The 21848-nt window shown below is 41.9% G+C and overlaps 2 protein-coding genes across 9 annotated transcripts in view; one reads left to right on the top strand and one right to left on the bottom strand.

Moving 5' to 3' along the window:
- LOC140197989 (dTDP-D-glucose 4,6-dehydratase-like) overlaps nt 1–435 on the bottom strand; it is a 55020-nt gene extending 54585 nt beyond the window's left edge. For 2 of the 5 annotated variants that reach the window (XR_011886078.1, XM_072258746.1), the window contains exon 1: nt 79–435. Coding sequence is in view for 4 of the 5 variants with exons in the window: in XM_072258746.1 (XP_072114847.1) it covers nt 79–122 (44 nt within the window). In the remaining variant the exon portion in view is untranslated. The remainder of the gene's footprint in view (nt 1–78) is intronic. The other 3 variants (XM_072258744.1, XM_072258747.1, XM_072258745.1) reach the window with 3 other exon arrangements.
- gpr180 (G protein-coupled receptor 180) overlaps nt 205–21848 on the top strand; it is a 108820-nt gene continuing 87176 nt past the window's right edge. For 3 of the 4 annotated variants that reach the window (XR_011886077.1, XM_072258743.1, XM_072258742.1), the window contains exon 1: nt 205–739. Coding sequence is in view for 3 of the 4 variants with exons in the window: in XM_072258743.1 (XP_072114844.1) it covers nt 604–739 (136 nt within the window). In the remaining variant the exon portion in view is untranslated. The remainder of the gene's footprint in view (nt 740–21848) is intronic. The other variant, XM_072258741.1, reaches the window with a different exon arrangement.

Genomic DNA, 21848 nt, shown 5'->3' with positions numbered 1-21848 from the left:
TGTCCCATTGACAGAAACATGCATTGCTTCCCTGTCAGATCCGGACCGTCCCGTGTTGCCGGAGCATCAGACACTTACATGAAGCCGGCACCGCCCGTCACCAGCAGCCGCTTCTCAAACATTGCGGGGAATCACCAGCGATCCTCACCGCTTCCCAAACATTTGCGGGAATCGCTCCAGTTATCCTCGCCGCTTCCCAAACATTGCGGGAAATCACCAGTTAATCCTCGCCGCTTCACACAGCTTCCCAAAGCGGCACGAACTGCCGTAAAGTACGCACATTTACGGTCGAAACGCTTTACGCTCTACAGTTGCCATAAAATATTTACATCACAAAATGAATCATTTGTAACCTTTCGTAGTTGTGAAATTTGTTTCGTTCTAGTTATTTTTGGTTGTATTCACTGGCTGTGGTCCGGTACAGTTTTCGGCAAGCACTTTGCGACACCAGTTGACACGTCGGAGAGCCGCGCCCGGCGTAACTACGGAGGGCGTCCTGACCTCTTCAATGGGCTCCCGGCGGGCTGACCGCTGCACCGACACCGCTTTGTGGCTGAAAGAGATGAGCGGTAGGAGGTAGACAGCTTGGGGCTTTAAATCACAATGAGACTTCTAATCCTGGCCACTTGTGCAGAACTGGTGCTGTTGATGTGTGATGGGAAAACAGTGACTGGATCTTTCAGCAGTGAGATTGCGGCGCAGAGTGGTGGGCAGCAAGTTGCGAAGTTTCTGTTTCATGGTAAGGTGCTGATTAATCGTGAAGATTTATGCATTTAATACTTTGGTGCTTTTTATTATAATGACTTGGTTCTGACTTGAATGAACTTAGTGACTTGAATCAACAGCAGCCCAATATCGTTAGCATTCACTTGACCATATTTTATCCGCCTAGCTCCAATTGTTTTAATAACTTGGCAGTAAATAAACGTAAAATCTCATCTGTTACTTAACGCGTGGAGGATGGTTAGAAGCGAATTCTCTTTAATAATGTCTCTAGGTTGGCTACGTCGCTAAGGTGCTAAGAGATGGGAGATACGCGGAAGGTTTGTCAGCGTTTGGCGCTGACGGCGAAATCCTGACCTCGGGGCAAATAGTTTCTCAAAATCGTTAATCTCAGAAAGAGATGAGAACTGGAATCTCCTGGATGCAGATCCCGGGTTTAGGAGCTAGACCGAAATAAAGGCCAATCCTATTATTGTGCAAGTCAGTAGCCCCACACCAATATCCAGAACATTTGACCAACCACAACCTATTCTATCATCTAATATTCTCCTCCCCAACGTTTTCACCCTTTAGGTTAGTGTACACGGATATTCGGGGTTATGTACTGGCATAGACAGAGAATTGTTTGAATGATAGGGAACAGGCATAGAAAGTAATATTTTCTAGATATAATGAGTATTGAGGGCTGCTGTAGGGATCAGTTCTAAGAGCTCAGGTATCCAATGATTTAGTTAAAGGAACCAAATAAAACATTTCCAAGTCTGCAGTTTGCAGGTGACACAAAGCTGGGAGAGAGGAGAGGAGTAGAGGAAGGCGAATTTGATCTGTGAGATGGATGCAAAGAGGCAAAGTGATGTAGAGAAGATAGTTAAATGGTCAAGTGAATGTCAGATGCAGTTTAAAATAGGTAAAAGTGAGGTTATCCACATTGCTAATAAAAACCACAGGACGTATTTAAATGGTGATTGGGGTGCAAGGACGAAGAAAAGAGACTTAAGTGCCTTGGACTGAAATTAAATGTTCAGATTCGGCTGGTCATTAGGCAAGTGATAGATTGGCTTTTTTTGCAAGAAAGATTTGATTATAGGATTAGGGATGTCTTCCTGCCCTGAAACCCCATCTAAAGTTTTATGTGTGTGTTTGGTTTTCTTAACTGAGGGAAGATTTCCTTTCCATGCAGGTAAGGGTTTACTGGACTGATTCTAGATGGCAAGACTAATGTGTGAAGAGGAATTACTGGGGCAATATTGACGAGAGATTTGAAGAATGGAAAGGGAATCTCATAGAAATCTAAAAATAGAGGGATGGCTCCTGGACAGTTCAAAACCAGGATCACAACCTCAAGATATCATTTTGAACTGAGATCAGTTGAAATTTCTTCATCTGGAATGATGAACTTGTGGAATTCTCCATCACGTAAGGCACTGAAGGCTGGGTTATTAAATTTATTCAGGAAGAAATAGAGACATAGCTGTTATGATATACTTGTACATGCACTCGTGAGCAGATGATTAAAGTTGGTGCGCATGCGCCGTTGTTTTTATCTGAAATATCTGTCTTGGAACATGGTGGCAGCGGTGGGGCTCAGAAAATTGCTTTTTTCAACTGCAGCACCTGATTTTTTTTTCAACTTGCAGTTGGCAGCATAATAATAGCGCAACTCTGAAACATCAGAGGGTGAGTGTAAGAGCAGAAAAATGTTGATCGAGACGAGGAACCAGCCACAAATAGAGATGGGTGCAGTAGCAATGCCTGGAGGTGAGACAGCAGAATCTCAGCAGCACCCAGCACCCGTGGGCGACCCTGTGCCAGGGAACCATGGTTGGGGCAGAAGTCCTCCCCCAGTCAGCGACATCTGGCCGTGACGGTCAACTGCAGAGTGATAGACGGATGGAAGACATGGCGGCAGATGTGGACTAACTACGGCGTCATAGCACAACTGTACAAACAAGTTCCAGCATACCAGACGGCATAATTTTTACATACAATTGGACCATCAAGACTTGAGGTCTACAACAGTCTTGTGTTCGCAGATGGGGCTGAAGGCCAAGACCTCACAAGGATTTTAGCTGCATTTGACAGATATGCTATTGGTGAGAAGAACGAGACATATAAACGGTACTTGCTCAACAAGCGGCAACAAGAACAAGGTGACACCTTTGAATTGTTTCTTCTTAGCCTTAGGTCTCTTGCAAAGACATGTAATTTTTGCTTGTGTGTGTCAGACAGTCTGCTGAGAGACAAGATCGTACTGGGCATTATCGACTCCCAAACCAGAAAACGTCTGTTACAAGAGAGAAAGCTATCGCTCAATGACTGCATTGACATCTGTAAAAGCACAGAAATGGCTGAATCACACCTACAAACGTTCAGTACATCTGCAGATAACAGGTCTGCTACTGTCCATGGGATTAAACCTCGCACTAACAAGAAAGGTTCAAAGCATCCTGGACAGAAGGCTAGTGCTGGTGGTGGAGCCAGAGCAAAAGGCACCTTGAACAGCCACAGAAGCAAGGTAAACCCTTGCAAGTACTGTGGCACGGAACATGCAAGCAACAATGCCCAGCATACCAACAGGTGTGCAAGGTATGTGGCATTCAAAATCACTTTGCAAAGGTATGCAAGCAGAAGCCCGTGCATGGGGTGGAAGCACAAAGCGGTGACCAAACCAACAGTGACAGCAGCACCGAGTTTATCGCCAATGTCACACTGGTGGTCAACAGTCTGAAGACAAAGGATGACGTATTCGCACAGACGCTCATCAGTGGAAAGCCAATAGACTTCCAAGTCAACAGTGGGGCAAGGATTAATATTTTACCCTGCAAATACTTGGAGGGAGTAGACCACACAATAAGACAATGCACAAAAAAGCTGATGATGTGGAACAAGACCACCATGGATGCAGAAGGGATGTGCAGAGTGAAATTGCGTAACCCCATGACGAACCGCAAGTATTCTGTCGAATTTGTCATGGTCACTGACGACTTTACACCATTGCTGGGAAGCAGGGCCAGCCAGAAAATGAAGCTGATTACGGTCAACGATGACAACTTTTGCAGGGTGCATGCATCTACACTTAGAGAAAAACAATGCACACCAGAAGAACGCTATGCAGAGGTGTTCGATGATGCACTTGAGGAGCTTCCGGGTGCAGCCCACTTGCACGTTGATGAGGAAGTTCAACCCACAGTGTTACCCCCACGACGTCTACCTCACGCTATGAAGCGGAAAGTGAACGCTGAGCTTGATCAACTGGTAGACAGCAAGGTGATAGCATCAGTCCAGGAACCTACAAGGTGGGTTAGCCAGTTAGTGGTCGCAGAGAAGAAGAACAGCAATCTTCATATATGCATTGACCCTCGACCATTGAACAAAGCGCTGAGGAGAGAACACCGCCCCCTCCCAGTGATAGAGGACATTTTGCCAGATCTTGACCAGGCTAAGGTTTTCAGCAAACTTGATATGAGTTCTGCATTCTAGCAAGTGAAATTGGACAGTGAATCAAGCTTGCTCACCACTTTCAACACACCTTTCGGGCGGTATAGATGGTTCAGACTCCTGTTTGGAACCAGCATTTCATCAGAGATCTTCCAGCGCAGGCTGCATCAGGCGCTGGAAGAACTATCGGGAGTGATTTGTGTTGCAGACGATATTCTGGTGTACGGAAAAGGGGAAACGCAGGAAAAGGCAGTCGCCAATCATGATGAGAAACTTGAGCAGCTATTACAGCGTTGTGCAGGGCAGCATATCAGGCTCAACGAGAATAAATCTGTCTTCAGAGTGACAGAGATACCCTTTTTGGGGCATCTCATCACAAGTGAGGGACTTCAGCTGTCGTGGTTTCTCGTTTCTCACAAACAACAAGGAGACGCAGAAAACTCGTCAAGACGTTTTAAACTTTAATTTGCAAATCAAAGCTGAGACAATCAGAAAGCTAATAGCTGTCTGCCCATCAAGGCTTGTATACAGCATTCTTTATAGCAATTTCCTATCTTAGCTACATTATCATATCCAGTCGGCCTGTGATTACATATCATCAATATATCCGCTCTCGACTTTCCACTATTGTTTTACTCCCCAACTTAATTATGTCCTAGTTTACATTTTAGACCATATGTCCTCTCATCCCTAACCACAGTTATTTTTTAATTAGTTTTGTGTTGACATACTGCTACATATTTCATCACCTTACTCGCCACCGTTATCTTTCTACTTGGTTTCATTCTAGTTCTCTTCATGAATTAATAGTGATTAGGTCAAAAGTCATGGCTACATAGTGAATACCTTCTATTCAGCTAGCAGTGGTTACATAGTAAATATAGAAAATACGATGTGTTCATTAGAGTAAATACTGAAATACTGTTGAGTAAATACTGTAATACATAGAAAATACAATGCATGCATTTACATTTTCCAGTACAACCTGATCCTAAAAAGGTCACTGATGTTCTCAACATGCCAGCACCCACGGATGTGCAGGCAGTGATTGATCGGATTTGTCAACTACCTGAGCTGTTTTCTACCAAGTCTCTCAGATACCCTTGAGCCAATAAGACAGCTGACAAAGCCAGATGTAGCATGGGAGTGGTCAGCTGAGCAGCAAAATACTCTCTCCAAGATCATGCGGATGATATCTGAAGCACCGGTGTTAGCATACCACAATTCCTAGGAAGAGCTAACCATCCAGTGTGACGCCAGCAACAAAGGCCTAGGGGCAGCACTCCTCCAGAATGGACGTCCGATCACATAAGCAAGCAGAGCGCTAACGGACACAGAAACGTGTTACGCAGCAATCGAAAAGGAAATGCTCGCAATGGTTTTCGCCCTTGAGCGTTTTCATCAATACACTTTTGGCCGCTTCACAAGAGTACTCAGCAATCACAAGCCGCTCGAAATGTTAAGAAGCCATTGGTGAAGGCACCAAAGCGCCTACAGGGAATGCTTCTTCGTCTGCAGAACTATGACTTCGACATCACCTACTGTCAAGGAAAGCTCATGCACCTCGCGGATACGTTATCGCGAGCAGTTAGCGGTACTCCAGGCCAGGAGAACAGCTTCGACGAAGTCAACATGCTATCGCACCTGCCAATCCGCGATGAGCGTCTAGAGCAGATTCGCAAGGAAACAGCGAAAGATGACACACTACCGATGTTGAAACGCGTAATCATCAGTGGATGGCCAAGCGAATGTGACGTGCTACCAGTGCAACTTACACCTTACGATAGCTATAGGGATGAGCTCGCAGTCCAAGACGGCTTAATCTTCAAAGGTGAGTGTGTCATCCCGAAGAAAAAGAGTACCTCGTCACCGTTGATTACTACAGCAATTTCTTCGAGGTAGATCTTCTTTACGATACAACCAGCGCAGCCGTTATTCACAAATTGAAGCCTCCTTTTGCGAGATATGGTAGTCCAACACGTGGTTTGTGATAATGGGCCACAATACACGTCAGCGGAGTTTCACAGATTTGCACGAGAATGGGATTTTGAGCACTTGTGTAGCAGCCCCGGAAATAGCAGAGCGAATGGAAAAGCTGATCAGCAGTTAAAACAGGTAAGTGGATCCTCACAAAGAGCAACAAATCATGAGCAGATCCCTACCTCGCACTTCTAGACCATCACAACACACCTTCGCAAGGGGTCAGCACAAGTCCCGCCCAGCATTTGATGAATCGCCGCACACGCACACTCCTGCCTACAACAGCGAGTTTACTGGAACCCAGGGTTGTACGCGAACGCGAGTGTATGAAACAACACATCCAACAGCAGGCCGACAATTACAACAAAGCAGCCAAAGATCTTGCCTCACTCGATGAAGGGGATACCGTACGCATGCAACCCCTGGTGCAAGGTAAAAAGAATTGGGAGAAAGCAATTGCGCGTCGGCACCTTGATGAGTGTTCACGTGTATTCCAAACCCCTTCTAGGATCTACCGACGTAATCGCACACGTCTACGAAAGACGGCTGAGGATCCGCCCGAAAAGCTAATCACATATGAACAGGTAAAACCAGGTCAAACAACCGAGATCAACGACCACAGTGTGCCTACCACATTAAATGCACACAGCCAAACTCTAGCAGAGGCTAATGCCACAACACAAACACTAACACAAATGTTGAAGCATGCAAATAACAAACAACAGGACTCAGAACTCCTTCTGGCCGCACAGTGAAAAGGCCACAATGCCTAGAAGACTTTGTCCCACATCGAATAATTGCATGAACAATTGAACAATAAGTCTGTGACACTATTTGGCATCTTAATGTCATATTTATACTCGAATTTTAGTATGTTTTATATTTTGTATATATGCTCATACAAATGGAAATAATAAGTGGTATAAGAGCATAAGAGCATTATAAGTGGTATAAGGCATAAGAGCATTAAGGCATGATTAATGAATCCTTTGAAAGTTAATTCCATGAAAATACACTGGAAAGCAGACTTCAAAGAAATTGAGTTTACTTGTTAATACAATTGTTCCTCTTCTTTGTTTTGATAAAAAGGGGGATATTATGATATACTCCTACATGCACTCATGAGCAGAGGATTAAAGTTGGTGCTCATGCACCGTTGTTTTTATATGAAATATCTGTCTCGAAACAATAGCTTAATGTCAAAAGGATCAATGTGTATGGGGGGGTGGATCTCAACCCAGTTACCTCTCACGCATATATTAGAGGAAGGCTATTCGATTTAGTAAGGCTGTTCAGACATTTAATAGGTTCATAGCTGATCTGATTATTACCTAAGCTCTCCTTTCCCATTTACCTATTGTAAGCTTTCACTTAATTTGCTTATCAACTATCTTTCCACAATTCCTTTTCTGAAAAATTAATCAAAAACTACACTGCCCTTTCAGGAAAAGAAAAATAATTTTGCTTTGCCACCTTCTTGAGTGTATTTAAACAGTGAACTCTATCTGTAGTTTCTCCCATAAGAGAAATGTTTCTTGTCACATCCACCCTGACGAGACCTTTGCAGGGTCTTGTGTCCCCTCAGTCAACTTCTCTCTCCTCCTCCTGATTTCCAGCTGATACAACCCTGACCAATCCCACATTTTCCTATGAGACAATCCACCCATTCCCATATTAGGGTAGTAAACATATTCCAATTACTTCCAACCCATTAACATCCTTCTTTAAGGAGATCAATACTGCACATAGCACTCTAAATGTGATCTGCTCAGTGGTCTGTGTTACTAAAGCATAACCTCCCTGTTTCCAGTGCAGCAGCTTTGTGTGAGCTTTCTGTGCAAACCAACCTTTCACTGAAACATACATTGGGATATTCAGATCCCTTTGCATCTCTGAACTCTGCAATCACTCAAGAGTATAGATAATGAGATTTTTATTTTCTGTGCCAAACTGAATAATATCACATTTTTCTACATAACAACTCCATTTGCCAGATTCTTGTCCAGTCACTTAACTTATGTAAAACCCTTTGTAACATCCTTATTTCTTCTGCACAACTTAACACAAAGATAATTAGGAAATTATCAGCAGGTTTAGTTTATCTTCAGTGCCTCCATTCAGTTGAATGTAAATTGTAATAAGTTGAAGTGCAGGCACCAGTCTCATTAGTACACCAATTGCCATATCTCCTACATAATGAGCTTTTATTTTCTGCAATAATCTTTGGTGTGATACTTATCAAAAGCCTTCTGATTTTGTATTGTCTACAGGCCCATGTGTTGTTTCTTTAAAGTGCTCTTAAGAAGTTGTTCTAACATGATTACTATTTCACAGAGCCATCCTGAATTTAACAGGTTTTCAAATGCGTCAGTTATAACGTCTCTACTGCTACTTTCTAATATTTTCCCCCAATAGATATCGAGCTGTGTGGTGTGTAGTTTTCTGTCTCTCCTCCTCTTTTCTGCTTTCTGTCTTCTCTTTTAAGTAAGGGGGTTACTATATGATATTTTAAAATATTTGGTTGTTTCTATTTTTCAGCTGTAGAGTTTGTAAAAGTGTTGGCAAAGAACTAGAAGCAATCATACTAAGTCAGTGTCAAAAGGGATATGAGAGGATCGTGGGACAGGAGGCCCAGGGAGAAGGAAAAGGGGGAGGGGGAAAAAAACTCAGAGGATGGGCAAGGGGTATAGTCAGAGGGACAGAGGGAGAAAAAGGAGAGAGAGAGAAAGAATGTGTGTATATAAATAAATAACGGATGGGTACGACGGGAGGTGGGCATATCCCTTTTGCCAATCACCTGCCCAGCTCTTGGCTCCATCCCTCCCCCTCCTGTCTTCTCCTATTATTTTGGATCTCCCCCTCCCCCTCCCACTTTCAAATCCCTTACTAACTCTTCCTTCAGTTAGTCCCGACGAAGGGTCTCGACCCGAAACGTCGACTGTACCTCTTCCTAGAGATGCTGCCTGGCCTGCTGCGTTCACCAGCAACTTTGATGTGTGTTGCTTGAATTTCCAGCATCTGCAGAATTCCTTGTGTTTACGTGAACTTAAAGTAAATAACTATCACTTTTTTTAAAAAGTTTTGGAAAAACTTATGAGTTTGAAGTCCTCTGGATTTGATAATCCACATCCCACAATATTAAAAGAGATGGCTTTAAAATAGTGATGTATTGGTTACACCTTTCAACATTCTGTCAGTCCTTCTAAATTGGAACATGGCAAATACAACTTCAGTATTTATTTAAAAAACAAAAGAGGGTGTTGAAAGAAAACAGTTCACCTCAATATACCTGATTTCCATATTACAGCATTCAATTAACAGAAATTTGCCCTTACTGAATTTACGATTCACCACAAAGAAATTTGGGGTACAGAAATACAATTTGCTTTAATGGAATTTATGTTGGGAAAAAATAATATTTTTACAAGTGAAAACTTAAATGTTTTGACACATGCAACAAATGCTGTTGACATGCTGCTGCTTTGATTTATGAAGATAGATCATGCTCTAAGAATAGCCCTCTCCTGTGACTTGGAATTTGCCTATGTTAGCAATAGGTAAAATACTACAGTTTATTATTAACAATGAAATAGCAATGTACTTTAAATGTTTTAATAGAAACAAACAAATTCAGTATGCATTAAAGAAAGGAAAATTGTGTTTGAAAACCTCTGGACTTTTTTGGGAATGCAACTGGTATAAAAATTAAGGCAGAATTATTGGATGTGGTGTATTTGAATTTTCAGAAAGTGATTGATAAATTCCCACATAAGAGCCTAATGTGAAAAATTAAAGCATATGGGATTTGTCTATTACTGGCATGGATTGCAAGCTGTTTGATAGGCAGGAGACAGAATAGGAGACTAACCTTGGGTGGCAATGGTGACTGGTAAAGAACTGTGGGGTTCAGTGTTTGGCCTCAACTAATGACAATATATGACAATGATTTGGATGAAGGAACCAAGTGTGGTATTTTTAAGCTTACCAATAACAGGAAGAAGCCAGGTGAGATTGCAAACTGTGAGTAAGATGTAAAGAACCTTCATGGTGATTTAAGAACTTTGAGTGAACAAATGTGTGGCAGATGCATCATAAAGTGGATAAATGTGAAGTTTTTCATTTTAATCTAAAGCCAACATACAGGTTGAGTACCCCTTATTCGAAATGCTTGGGGCCAGAATTATTTCGGATTTCAGATTTTGGAATATATAATGAGATAGCTTGGGATCAATATCATTTCCAACTCTGAACTTAATGTGCTACTGTTAAGTCTTTTGTCTTACACCTGTTCATCACACATATGTACTGATGCAGCTGTTCAGTGTTAGATTTTTATCAGCGACAATCTTGGTAAACTCATCAATGAATTTCTCTGCTGCCGACAATCTTGGTAAACTCATCAATGAATTTCTCTGCTGCTTCATGATCAGCAGATGTGTTATAACCACAAATCCTAAAAATTTAATGCCATGCCTTTTCTTAAATTTCTTGAAACTATCTTGCTGACTATTTACGGTTACCTTCAATTTTCAGTTTGCCATGATAGATCTTTGCTTGTTTCATGATCAGCATACCATTAAGCAGAATATGTTTTCTCGGCTTGATGAATCCAGTCTTTCAATATGCAATCAAGATCTTCATTTTTCTCTTTACACCATGTTTTTCTATTTTTGTTTATTAACCTATGTTCATTGCATATGTGAGGTCACTTCTCAGAATGTCTGTGGCGTGCAGAGACCTGTGCATCACCTGGGAATCTTCCAATTGCCTGGAGGAATTTTCCATTTGTGACGTCATGCTGGATTTCAGAGGCTTTTGCATTTTGGAATTTCGGATAGGGGGTACTTAACTTGTATTTAAATGATGAAATATCGGGAAAAATTGATGCATAGAGGAATGATGTGGATATTATTGTGTAATAGTTACTACAAACAATTTGCAATTGTACTCTGAAGATCAGAAGGGAATAGTGTGCTGAACTTCATTGCAAGTCCAGATGCCATGATATCAGATGCCAGATGCATTACCTTGGGATGGAGAATGACCTGCTTCCACTCTGGAGAGGATAAAGTGGGAAATGCAGACTTTTCCAAAAATGGGACTGAAAGTAGTTGGAGTGGATAGTGGGCAGTTTGGGAGATAGTGTGCTCCCATTGCATGAGCTTGGAGTTCTAAGTCCCATCTCAAAAGCTCCTTTTTCATTTGAGCAACCACTGAGTGGCCAGAGATTCCCAAGATTCAATGGTGATTTGAACACCTCCTTGTATCATTTCCTCTCCCTGCTTGATGATGTCTTCCCAGGACAAAGCTTGAAACAGACTGCTTCAGGACTCTGCTGTTTGGCATTTGAGCAACTAGTTGCTGAATGTCATCAACTAGGAGTAATTAGGAACTTTGACAGTAAAGATGCTGGTGTAGGAGAGTGCACTGGCATTTGTTTATTTGTTCTTGCAGTGAATTCAGAGAAATTTGTGGAGGTAGAGTTGGTAGTATTCTTTTCAGTGCATATTGTAGGTAGTCCAGATTTCAAAGCAAATAGGAGGACAGAAATAACCACCACTTAGTTGACTATGGGTGTTGTGCCTGCACTGGGACCATAGCCTTCCATATCCCTACTATCCAAACTTCTCTTAAACATTGAAATCAAGCTTCCGTGGACCATTTGTGCTGGCAGCTTATTTCACACTCTCATGACCCTCTGAGTGAAGAAGTTTTCTCTAATGTTCCCCGTAAACGTCACCTTTCACCATTAAGCCATGACCTCTGGTTGTAGTCCCATCCAAACTCAGCGGAAAAAACCTGCTTGCATTTACCCTAACTATACCCCTCATAATTTTGTATACCGCTGTCAAATCTCTCAATCTTCTGCATCTAAAGAATGCAGTCCTAACCTACTCAATCTTTCCTTCTTACTCAGGTCCTCTAGAACCCACAACATCCTTGTAAATTTTGTCTGTACTCTTTCACACTTGTTTAGAACTTTCTTGTAGGTAGGTGAAAACTACACAGAATACTCCAAATTAGGCCTCACCAACATTTTATACAACTTCAACATAACGTCCCATCTTCTGTACTCAATATATCGATTTATGAAGGCCAATGTGCCAAAAGCTTTCTTTATGACCCTGTCGACCTGTGATGCCACTTTCAGTGAATTCTGGACCTGTATTCCCAGATTCCTTTGATCTACCACACTCCTCAGTGCCCTACCATTCACTGTGTAAGATCTACCCTAGTTGGTCCTATCGAAGTGCAACACTTTGCACTTGTCTGCGTTAAAGTCCATCTGCCATTTTTTAGCCCATTTTTGCAGCTGATGCATATCCCCCTTCAAGCCATGATAGCCTTCCTCACTGTCCACTACACCCTCGAAACTTTAGGTCCCCCATTGCTTTAGTATCAATCAAAGTTCTTTTGTAGTCTGCAAGGCTTTGTGAGGTACCTACAGTATTATAGCTGAGGCTAATACAGCCATTTTTCTGTTGATTTAATACTCCTCCATAATATTCCTTCATTGCCAATGCACAAGTTCACAAGGTTTCAGCAGTGTTTCATTCCTGTGAACTCTTCGTAGCCCAGATAGTTAACAAGTTGGAATTGCTACCGCAAGCCAGCACAAGATGCCTGCAGATGCACAGTGGGCAGTATATCCACCTGCTTGTCTCCCAAGCCCCTATGCTTATACGTATGTTGTACATAAATCAGGCATTCATAAAGCTGGGGAGGACCAGTACTGGCTTCTTTCCAAGATAATTTTATATTCAGATTGACATACAGGTAATACAAAAGTTATGTTACAAGATTAGTACTTGCAGAGGCCTAGGCTAATAAATGTGTTGAAATCCCTTCATGGTAGCTATAACCATTTCAGTTACCAATCTGAAATAAAAAAAATTCGCAGTGATGATCCTTGCAGAACTGATCTATCATAACTGGCAGTGCATTGACGTGGGGTGGGGGTGGGGTACAGAGTAGACCTGGGAGTCCTGAGCATTACCTCCACACTCCAGGAAGTCTTACGACATTAGATCAAACCTACTGATTTTCACAGACCACTCTCCTTAAGTTAATGAAATACTGATCCTGTATATTGGGTAACACTTGGAAAAAGCACAGACAGGAGCAAAAACACAGAGGACTTCAATATCTATTACCAAGACTGGTTTGGTAGCACCGTTACTGGCCAAGGTTGATAATCCCCAAAGGACATAGCTGCTTACCTGGGTCTGCACCAGGTAGTGTGTGAAATCCACCTTTACTTTGTACATCTCTGTGATATTATTCAGCAATTGTATAGCAACTGACCAGCCACCCACCTAGTGGAGATGATTTTGTCAGAACACACTCCATCATATGGTGTGTCAGCACAGTCAGGAATGTCTGGCATCAATGAGGCAATAAAGACCAGCAGCAGAAATGTACATTGCTACAAACTGAAGACTCAAGACTCAGCATATCTGCCTACTGCCATTAACTTGTGGGGAGAAATTGGATTGAGATTAGATTAGTTTAAATGGGTGGCTGATGATTGACATGGACTAGAAGGGCCAAATAGCCTGTGGTGTGTTAAATCTCCCTGTGATTTACAGTCAAGCCAGGGAATGTACCTGTAGGTGTAGAATGTAGCTTGCCTAAAAATGAAGTGCCAGCCAAGTTGGAACATGACAAAATACATGCCTGCATAATGTCAAAGCAGTCTTCAGTATCTTGAGTAAGCCTGCGATCAGCTCAACAGACCAGGACTTTTAAGGTCGTGTTGCATGTAATCATGACAGCCCACACTGATAAATGGGAAAGAGACTCCTAGAACATTCTCACTCCTTACTGAATATGAACAGTAGAGACAAGACTGAAATATTTAACAAATATTTTTCGCAAGAAATGTCACAAGGGATCCTTTTTGAGTTCCTCCATGTGATCACAGAACCAGGCTTCTGCCAATTGACTGATCTCTGACTTGCTTAACAGTCTGTTCCAGTTAAGTTTTATAACCTAAAATCTACTCATGTGGAAAATTAATTAACTTGTTTACAAAAAGCATGAGGAGTGCAGTCTGGTTAATTATTGTCCACTTGTCTACTCTAACGTTGTTGGTGCCCAGTGCCGTTTTCCATGAAAATTTAGTCTTAGCCCTCATCACAGATTTGCACCAAACATGGACCATAGAAAGTAACAATACAGACTAAAGTGTGGTAGCTGTAGGAAAAAGTGTAAGTAGGCAATAAGCTGCAGGAACATTATGAGGCAGATTGATCCATCTTATCATACTAGGAAACTATTAAATAGTCTTATAAGTGGTGTAGAAGCTGTCCTTGAACCTGCTAGTATGTTGGTTCAGTCTTTTGTATTTTCTGCGTGGCGAAGAGAGTATGTTCAGGTTGGGTGGGATCATTGATTATGCTAACTGTTTTACTGAGGCAGTGAAAAGTACAGGAAGAGTCTTTGGAGAGGAGGCTAGTTTTTGTGACGTGCTGTGTCCACAACTCTGCAGCTTCTTACAGTCATGCTCAGAGCAGTTAACATACTAAGCTGATATGCTTCCAGAAAAGATGCTTTCGGTGGTACATCTGGTACATCAATAAATAAATTTTTTATTTAGCCTCCTGAGGAAGTAGAGGCATTGGTGAGCTTTCTTGGTGGTGGTGCCTGCATGGTTGGACCAGAACAAGTTATTGGTGATGCCACTTTTAGAAACCTGAAACTCTTAATCTCAACGGTAAATAGAGGCATGTGCACTGCTCCTCTTCCTGATGTCAATGTTTTGCTGACGTTGAGAGAAAGTGTCTATCAAAATACCATGTTATCAACCTCTATCTTCTTTGTCTATTTTAATTAATCTTTATTTGTGATACAACCCGCTACACTGGTTTCTTCTGAAAACCTGTAGATGGAGGCAGAGCAAAATCTAACCACAGTAATGAGTGTACAGGGAGTAGAGTAAGGCGTTGAGGATGCAACCTTGTGGAGCACCAGTGTTGAGGATATTTGTGGTGAAGGTGCTGTTGCCTATCCTTACTGATTGAAGTCTAAAAGTCAAAAAGTCAAGGATCGTGTTGCAGATGAAAGTGTTGGCTGCCAGAGTCCAGAGTTTGATGAGTTTGCTTGGAATTATAGTATTGAAGGTGGAGCTGTAAACAATAAACTATAGTCTGACAGAAGTGTCTTTATTGTCCAGGTGCTCCAGAGTTGAATATGGGGTTAGGAAGATGACCATAGACATGTTTCAGCAGTAGGCGAATTGCAGTGGGTCGACTTTGGCTGGAAGGCTTGCTGAGATGACTTACTAAATGGAAGTAGTTATTGTTTGTCATACGGGAAATCTAGCCCATGTTATTTAATGCTTACGTGATAAAAGTGAAGTATACTTAATTTTTTTTGGCATTAACATTCATCAAAATATTGGTCTGGAATACGCATTTGTAATTGTAGCAAAGCAATTAGTTTTCAACTTCATTATTCTGTAAAGTTCATAATTTCTGGCATCAGCATATGTACAGTTAAATTCAAATGCTGGGAAGTTCCTACCATTCTTCCATACTGTTTTACTCTCAATGGATGCACTGCCATACTGGGCTGAGAGGCCTCTAATGAGATAGCTGACAGGGCTGCTTGGTCACTGGCCACCACTGGTTAGCATCGTTAGCATCGTGCAATGCGTGAAGTTCAAAAACAGTGTTTATTTTTTGTAATCATGATCTCTCGCAGAACCCTGGTTGAGAAATTATGTTTTATGGTGTTGGAATGACCTTTGAGAACTGCTGATAAGTTATGGCAGTACAGTATATAAATATCATACTCTGTAGTCTGGAATCCCTGGTGCTGGAGTAAGTGATGAATGAGGTGCAGTCTGCTTGGCTGTTACCAATTCAGGTGATATTGAACTGAACTCCTCCAGGTAAGTGGAGAGTATTTGATCGTATTTCTTAATGTGGCACAGAAATAAGGAATGGACAGAGGAACAAGAAGGTGAATTGTAGAACATCTAGTCTCTGACCTGCTATTGTTGGCATGTCCGGTTATACTTTTGGTCAGCAATTAGGATTTAGGTAGGGTTTTTAATGGTGATAATGCTGGCGAAAGTAAATAACAGGTAGTTAGAATTGCTAGCTGGAGATGTGTGATATGAAAGTTATTTGCATCAGTCCCCTCTTGTATGTTGTCCAGGTCTCGCAAAACAGTCATAGGTAGTTTAATTCCCTGAAAAGTTGTGAACAGAATTCAACATTTCACTGAGTTGGCTTGCTCGAAGAAGACAGAGGGCAGTGGTTGCTGGGGCTTATTCTAGCTGGGGAACCTTGATTAGTGGTATTCCACAGGGATCTATGCTGGGAATTCTGCTATTTGTGATGTCTATAAATTACCTGGATGAAAATGTGGATAGGTGGATTAGTAAGTTTGCAGATGATACAAAGATTGGTGATGTTTGTTGTGTGAATGAAGTCACCGGAGAAAATTACTGGTAGATACAAAGTAGCCTCTTTATTCGACAAAACAAGGTACAGTAGGCATCATATGGAGACGTTTTTGGTGGAAAGGTCTGCAGGCCCAACGTGGGGCTTGATATCTTATGTGCCACACATCAAAGGACAACAGCATATTTACAATGTATGGACAATGCTTTCTTTGAAACCACATACAACCTTCACACCTCCTGATTCATATCCACACCACAGACATTCAAATTAATTTTAATCAGCATTGTCTGTTCTGTGATTCACAGCTTTCAGGAACACATTGTTCAGAGCTGCTCTCCAAATTAAATGTACAATACATTTTCAGAAGTGAAGACTGGTAGTCAAAGTCAATTGTTACATGTAGATGTCGTAAACTCAAAAATCACTGTAACAGTCCTATGGATAGCATAGAAGATCACCAAGGAATACATTGGTATACAGAACAGTTACAAATATGGGTGGTGAAATGGCAGATGGAGTTGAAGCTGGTCAAATGTGAGCTGTTGCACTTTTGGAGATCAAATACAAAGAAACAATGTGCTGTTAAGGGAAAGAACTTGGAGTCCAAGTCCATAGCTCCCTGGAAGTGGATGCACAGTTTGATAGAATAGTTTAATAAAAAGTGTTTGGCATGCTTACCTTTATTGATGCTTTGAGATGGGAAGTTACGTTGCAGATTTATAAAACTCTGGAGTATTTAATTTAGTTTTTGTTGCCCTAGGAAGAATGTGGAGGCTTTGCAAAGAGTACAGAAGCTGTTTAGCAGGATGCTACCCCTGGATTAGAAGATATGGGTTATGAAGAGAGATTCGAGAAACTTCAATTGATTTATCTGGAGTGGTGGAGGACAGGAGACCTAATAAAACTTTATAAGATTGGCAGACATAGATAGTGTAGACAGCTGGTATCTTATCCCAAGGTTGAAAGGTCTAATATTAGAGGGCATACTTTTAAAGTGAGAAAGGCTAGGTTCAAAAGAAATGTGTAAGGCAAGTTTTTCTATACAGAAAGTGGTGGATGCTTTGAATGTGCTGACAGGGGTAGTTGTGGGGGCAAATATTGCAATTTAATAGGCTCTTGGCTAGGCATGTGGATGTGCAGAGTCATAGAGTACTGCAGGACAGAAAGATTCCCTTTGGCCCATCTAATCCGTAACAACCCAATCATCTGTCTAGTCTGCACCTAGACCATAGCCCTCCAAATTCTTCTCATCCATGTACCCATCTAAACTTCTCTTAAATGTTGCAATTGAACTTGCATCTACCACTTATGCTGGCTTATTGTTTCACACTTGCACCACTGTCTGGGTGAAGAAACTTTCCCTCAGATTCTTCTTGAATATTTCACCTACACCTATGACCTCTAGTTGTAGTCTCGGCCAAATTTCAGGGAAGAAGCCTGCATTCGTTCACACTAACTCTATCCGTAATTATTTTGTGTACGTCTATGAGATTTCCCCTGGCTCTCCTGCACGCCATGGAATAAAGTGTTAATCTGTTCAACTGTACCCTATAACTCAGGTCCTCAAGTCCCAGAAACATTGTAGAAATTTTTCTCTGCACCTTTTCAAGCTGATTGATATCTTTCCTATAGGTAGGTGACCAGAACTGCGCACAGCACTGTATTCCAAATATAGCCTCACCAATGTATTTTAAAACTTCAATATTGAATCTCAACTCCTGTGCTCAGTACACTGAAACATAAAGGCCAATGTGCCGAATGCTGTCTTTATTACCCTATCTATGCTTGATGCCCAGACACTGGAGATTCTCCATATGATGGACATCCAGAGTGATGTGCACAAAATACTGGAGGAACTCTGCGCGTCAAGCAGCAATTATGAAGATAAATAAACAGTCATTGTTTTGGGCTGAGACCCTTTATCAGGACTGGAAAAGAATGGGGAAGATGCCATAAGAAGTTGGAGGGAACCCAGTGGCCTCTCTAGGGCCAACCAAAGGTGTTTTTTTTTCCTTTGTAGTTTTTTTTTCCACAATCCAAAGACAATTCTACCCCAAGAACATTCGGTACTGCAGGGCTACTCCATCAGTGAGCTGTCGTTGATCAGAGGAGCTGGACTGGTGTTGGCAGAAGGACAACAGGGCTGCAGCAGCTTACATTGTCACTGTCCAACAGAGTCTTGCTTTTGCAAGTGAAGTATCCGAGACAATCTCCCACATTTGTCGTGCACCAATTCTGATGCCTGAGTAGCGGGCAGCCAGGTCAGCTCCTCTGATACCCACCTCGAATACTTTATTGACAGAGATATGCCAGGCTAGTACTGTGGAGCATTTCAAAATGCTTTTTAAAAACTTACTTTTATAATTTGGCCTACTTATAGGATTGCTTAATGCATGTTGATGTTGATTATGTTCATATAATTTGGTATATTCATGTACATTTTATTCTGTAGAATGTGATTTTTTAAAAAAATTTGTCCTGTACTTTTATGACAATATTAATTTATTTTTACAATGTATGTAAAGCACTTAGAGCCTACATCTTAATGTAAGACTGCTATATGAATTTATTATTATTTTATTTTTATTATTAGGGGTTTAATGGTTAGGGCAACAGGAGTTTCTGTTAACGAGACTGAGATTTCTGGATGGTATGTTGCCTCTCGGGTGCAAGGATCAGTGTTACATACTTCATGGATATCTTGTGACTGTCTTATGAGGATGATGTAATGGTCTTGCGAGGTCACATGATGTAATTTTCCCACCAGTAAGGTCACATGATGACCTGTTCTCAACAGGTATATAAAAGAGACCCCTGATGTGATGCATTTAGTTTTCAGTTTAGTTTTGTGTTGGTTACTCCATATTGCTGCGTGTTCATCTTATGACATAGTTTCGTTTTAAAGTGGAGTTCTGCTTTCTATTGTAAGCAGTACAGGTTTCCCCCGCCATCCGAAGGTAGAGTGTTCCTATGAAACGGTTCGTAAGCCGAAATGTCATAAAGCGAAGAAGCAATTACCATTTATTTCTATAGGAAAATTTTGTGAGCATTCACAGACCCAAAAGTAACCTACCAAATCATGCCAAATAACACACAAAACCTAAAATAACAGTAACATTTAGTAAAAGCAGGAATGATATGATAAATACACAGCCTATATAAAGTAGAAATACTTCCCTACAACGATTGCCTGCACAGATCTCCGTAGAGAAAATCTCACGCAAGCGCTCTTGGCAGAAAATCTCACGCAAGCGCTGTTGGCATAAACGCGCTCTCCAGTAACCTTTAAACTATGAAGCTGCCAAAACTACCAAATAACACATAAAAGAACACAGCCTATATAAAGTAGAAATAATGTATGTACAGTGTAGTATCACTTACCGGAATTGGGAAAACAGCGCCGAGCACACTGATGAAGGTGTGTTAGACTGAGTCGTCGCAGGCTGGGTGGTGCAGTGGCTCCCACCCTCTGGGCCGCCGACCCGATGCATTGCCGCGAAGAACGCAGCGGTAGCCAGGAGGCACCCAGCACATCTTTAAGAAAAAAGCCAAAATAAATATGCTAATTAATTAGGTGCTGCCTGGCATATAAATGTCGGCGCAACCAGAGGCGATTGTCGATTGCATCGCCTCTGATCTGGGCCGACAATGACGTGCTAGGCGGCACCTAATTAATTAGCATGTTTATTTTGGCTTTTTTCTTAAAGATGTGCTGTGTGCCTCCTGGCTACCACTGCATTCTTTGTGAATCGGTACAGTATCTGTCCGGGTCCCGGGTGTTGGGGTGGTGGGACACGGGGGTGTCATCTCATCGTTGATCAGGGCAGGCAGCTCATCTTCTCCTATGACTGCCGGCCTCGATGTCGAAGGTCGAGGTTCGTCGACTGCTGTGACTGATGTGGAAGGCTTGCTTGACTGCTGATCCTCGTGCATTTTTCTATCATACAGTTGTTAGTAAGCACTCAAACCATCATGCAAATATCCCCTAGACCTACATACCCTTTCAAAATTAATGTCGTACTTTATCATTGCAGTGAAAATCTCACGCAGTTGCTTCACTTTCTGCATTCGGTTGTATTCAGTTTCGATTGTTATCCTTTCCTCTTCCAATTGCAATTGCTCTTCACCTATCAGTTCTTGGTCATGGGATGCCAAAACCTCTTCAACATCATCTTCGTCAACTTCCACAAGCCAAACTCACTTTGTCCTTGCTTCGTTCACCACGATTGAAACGCTTAATTATGTCTAGTTTTACGCTAAGTGTAACACCCTTACTCTTTCAGGCTTTTCCAACACCTTAGAACTCATCTTGCTAACGGCTGCTCAATGCAACGTGTTAAAGCAATGCCGTTCCGAATGCGGGGAGAGCGGCTGCTCCGGGCGTGCACTGCATTTTGTCACGCGCTGATTTTTTATCGTGCGCTGCCTTTCTTCATAACAGTGAAAACACCTTCTGAAAGCGAAAACAGGGTACGAAGGTAGGTCTTTCATAACAGTGAGGTTTCGTAAAGCGAACGTTCGAAAAGCGGGGGACACCTGTATTGGAGAGTGAAGACCTTACCAAAATACAGGAATTTGCCGAGTCGAGTAAAGCTGATATCGTTTGGCAGTTTTGGAGAGGATCGACCTTTATTGAATCTTCATTCAAGTAAAAGTGACCTGCAACTGAGATATCCCCTGCTAAAGTCGGAAGGATAGTGCAGTGTCTATTTTCCAGAGGAAAAGGTCAGTTCCTTTAAACCACACATCAAAGTTGCTGGTGAACGCAGTAGGCCAGGCAGCATCACTAGGAAGAGGTACAGTCAATGTTTCGGGCCGAGACCCTTTGCCAGTCCTGACGAAGGGTCTCGGCCCGAAACGTCGACTGTACCTCTTCCTAGAGATGCTGCCTGGCCTGCTGCGTTCACCAGCAACTTTGATGTGTGTTGCTTGAATTTCCAGCACCTGCAGAATTCCTCATGTTTAAGTTCCTTTAAATCGTTTTATTTCCGTCGTTGTGAATCCTGCAGACAAGGCAGTTTCCGGCTGGGATCAACAGTAACAAAATGTCTTCGAGGAATTCTTTACTTACGGAAAGTCTTTCCTAATAGACCGTATAAATCTCTTGGACTTTGGAATTTACCATTCTAAGAACTGTTTTCACATTTACCCTTTTAAGAACTGTTCCAGAGTTGCCGTATAACAGTTAACTTCCGGTTAAGTCAGTCGTTTAAATATATTTCGCTATATTTTTGAGCAGGGTTTAATAAATGTTTGTTTGTTTTTATAAAACCTGAGTCGATTCTATATTCA

The sequence above is a fragment of the Mobula birostris genome, chromosome 5 (assembly GCF_030028105.1).
Source record: "Mobula birostris isolate sMobBir1 chromosome 5, sMobBir1.hap1, whole genome shotgun sequence".
Taxonomy (NCBI): Eukaryota; Metazoa; Chordata; class Chondrichthyes; order Myliobatiformes; family Myliobatidae; genus Mobula; species Mobula birostris.
Note: the sequence above shows the minus strand (reverse complement) of the source record. Positions and strands in the feature narration are given on the sequence as shown.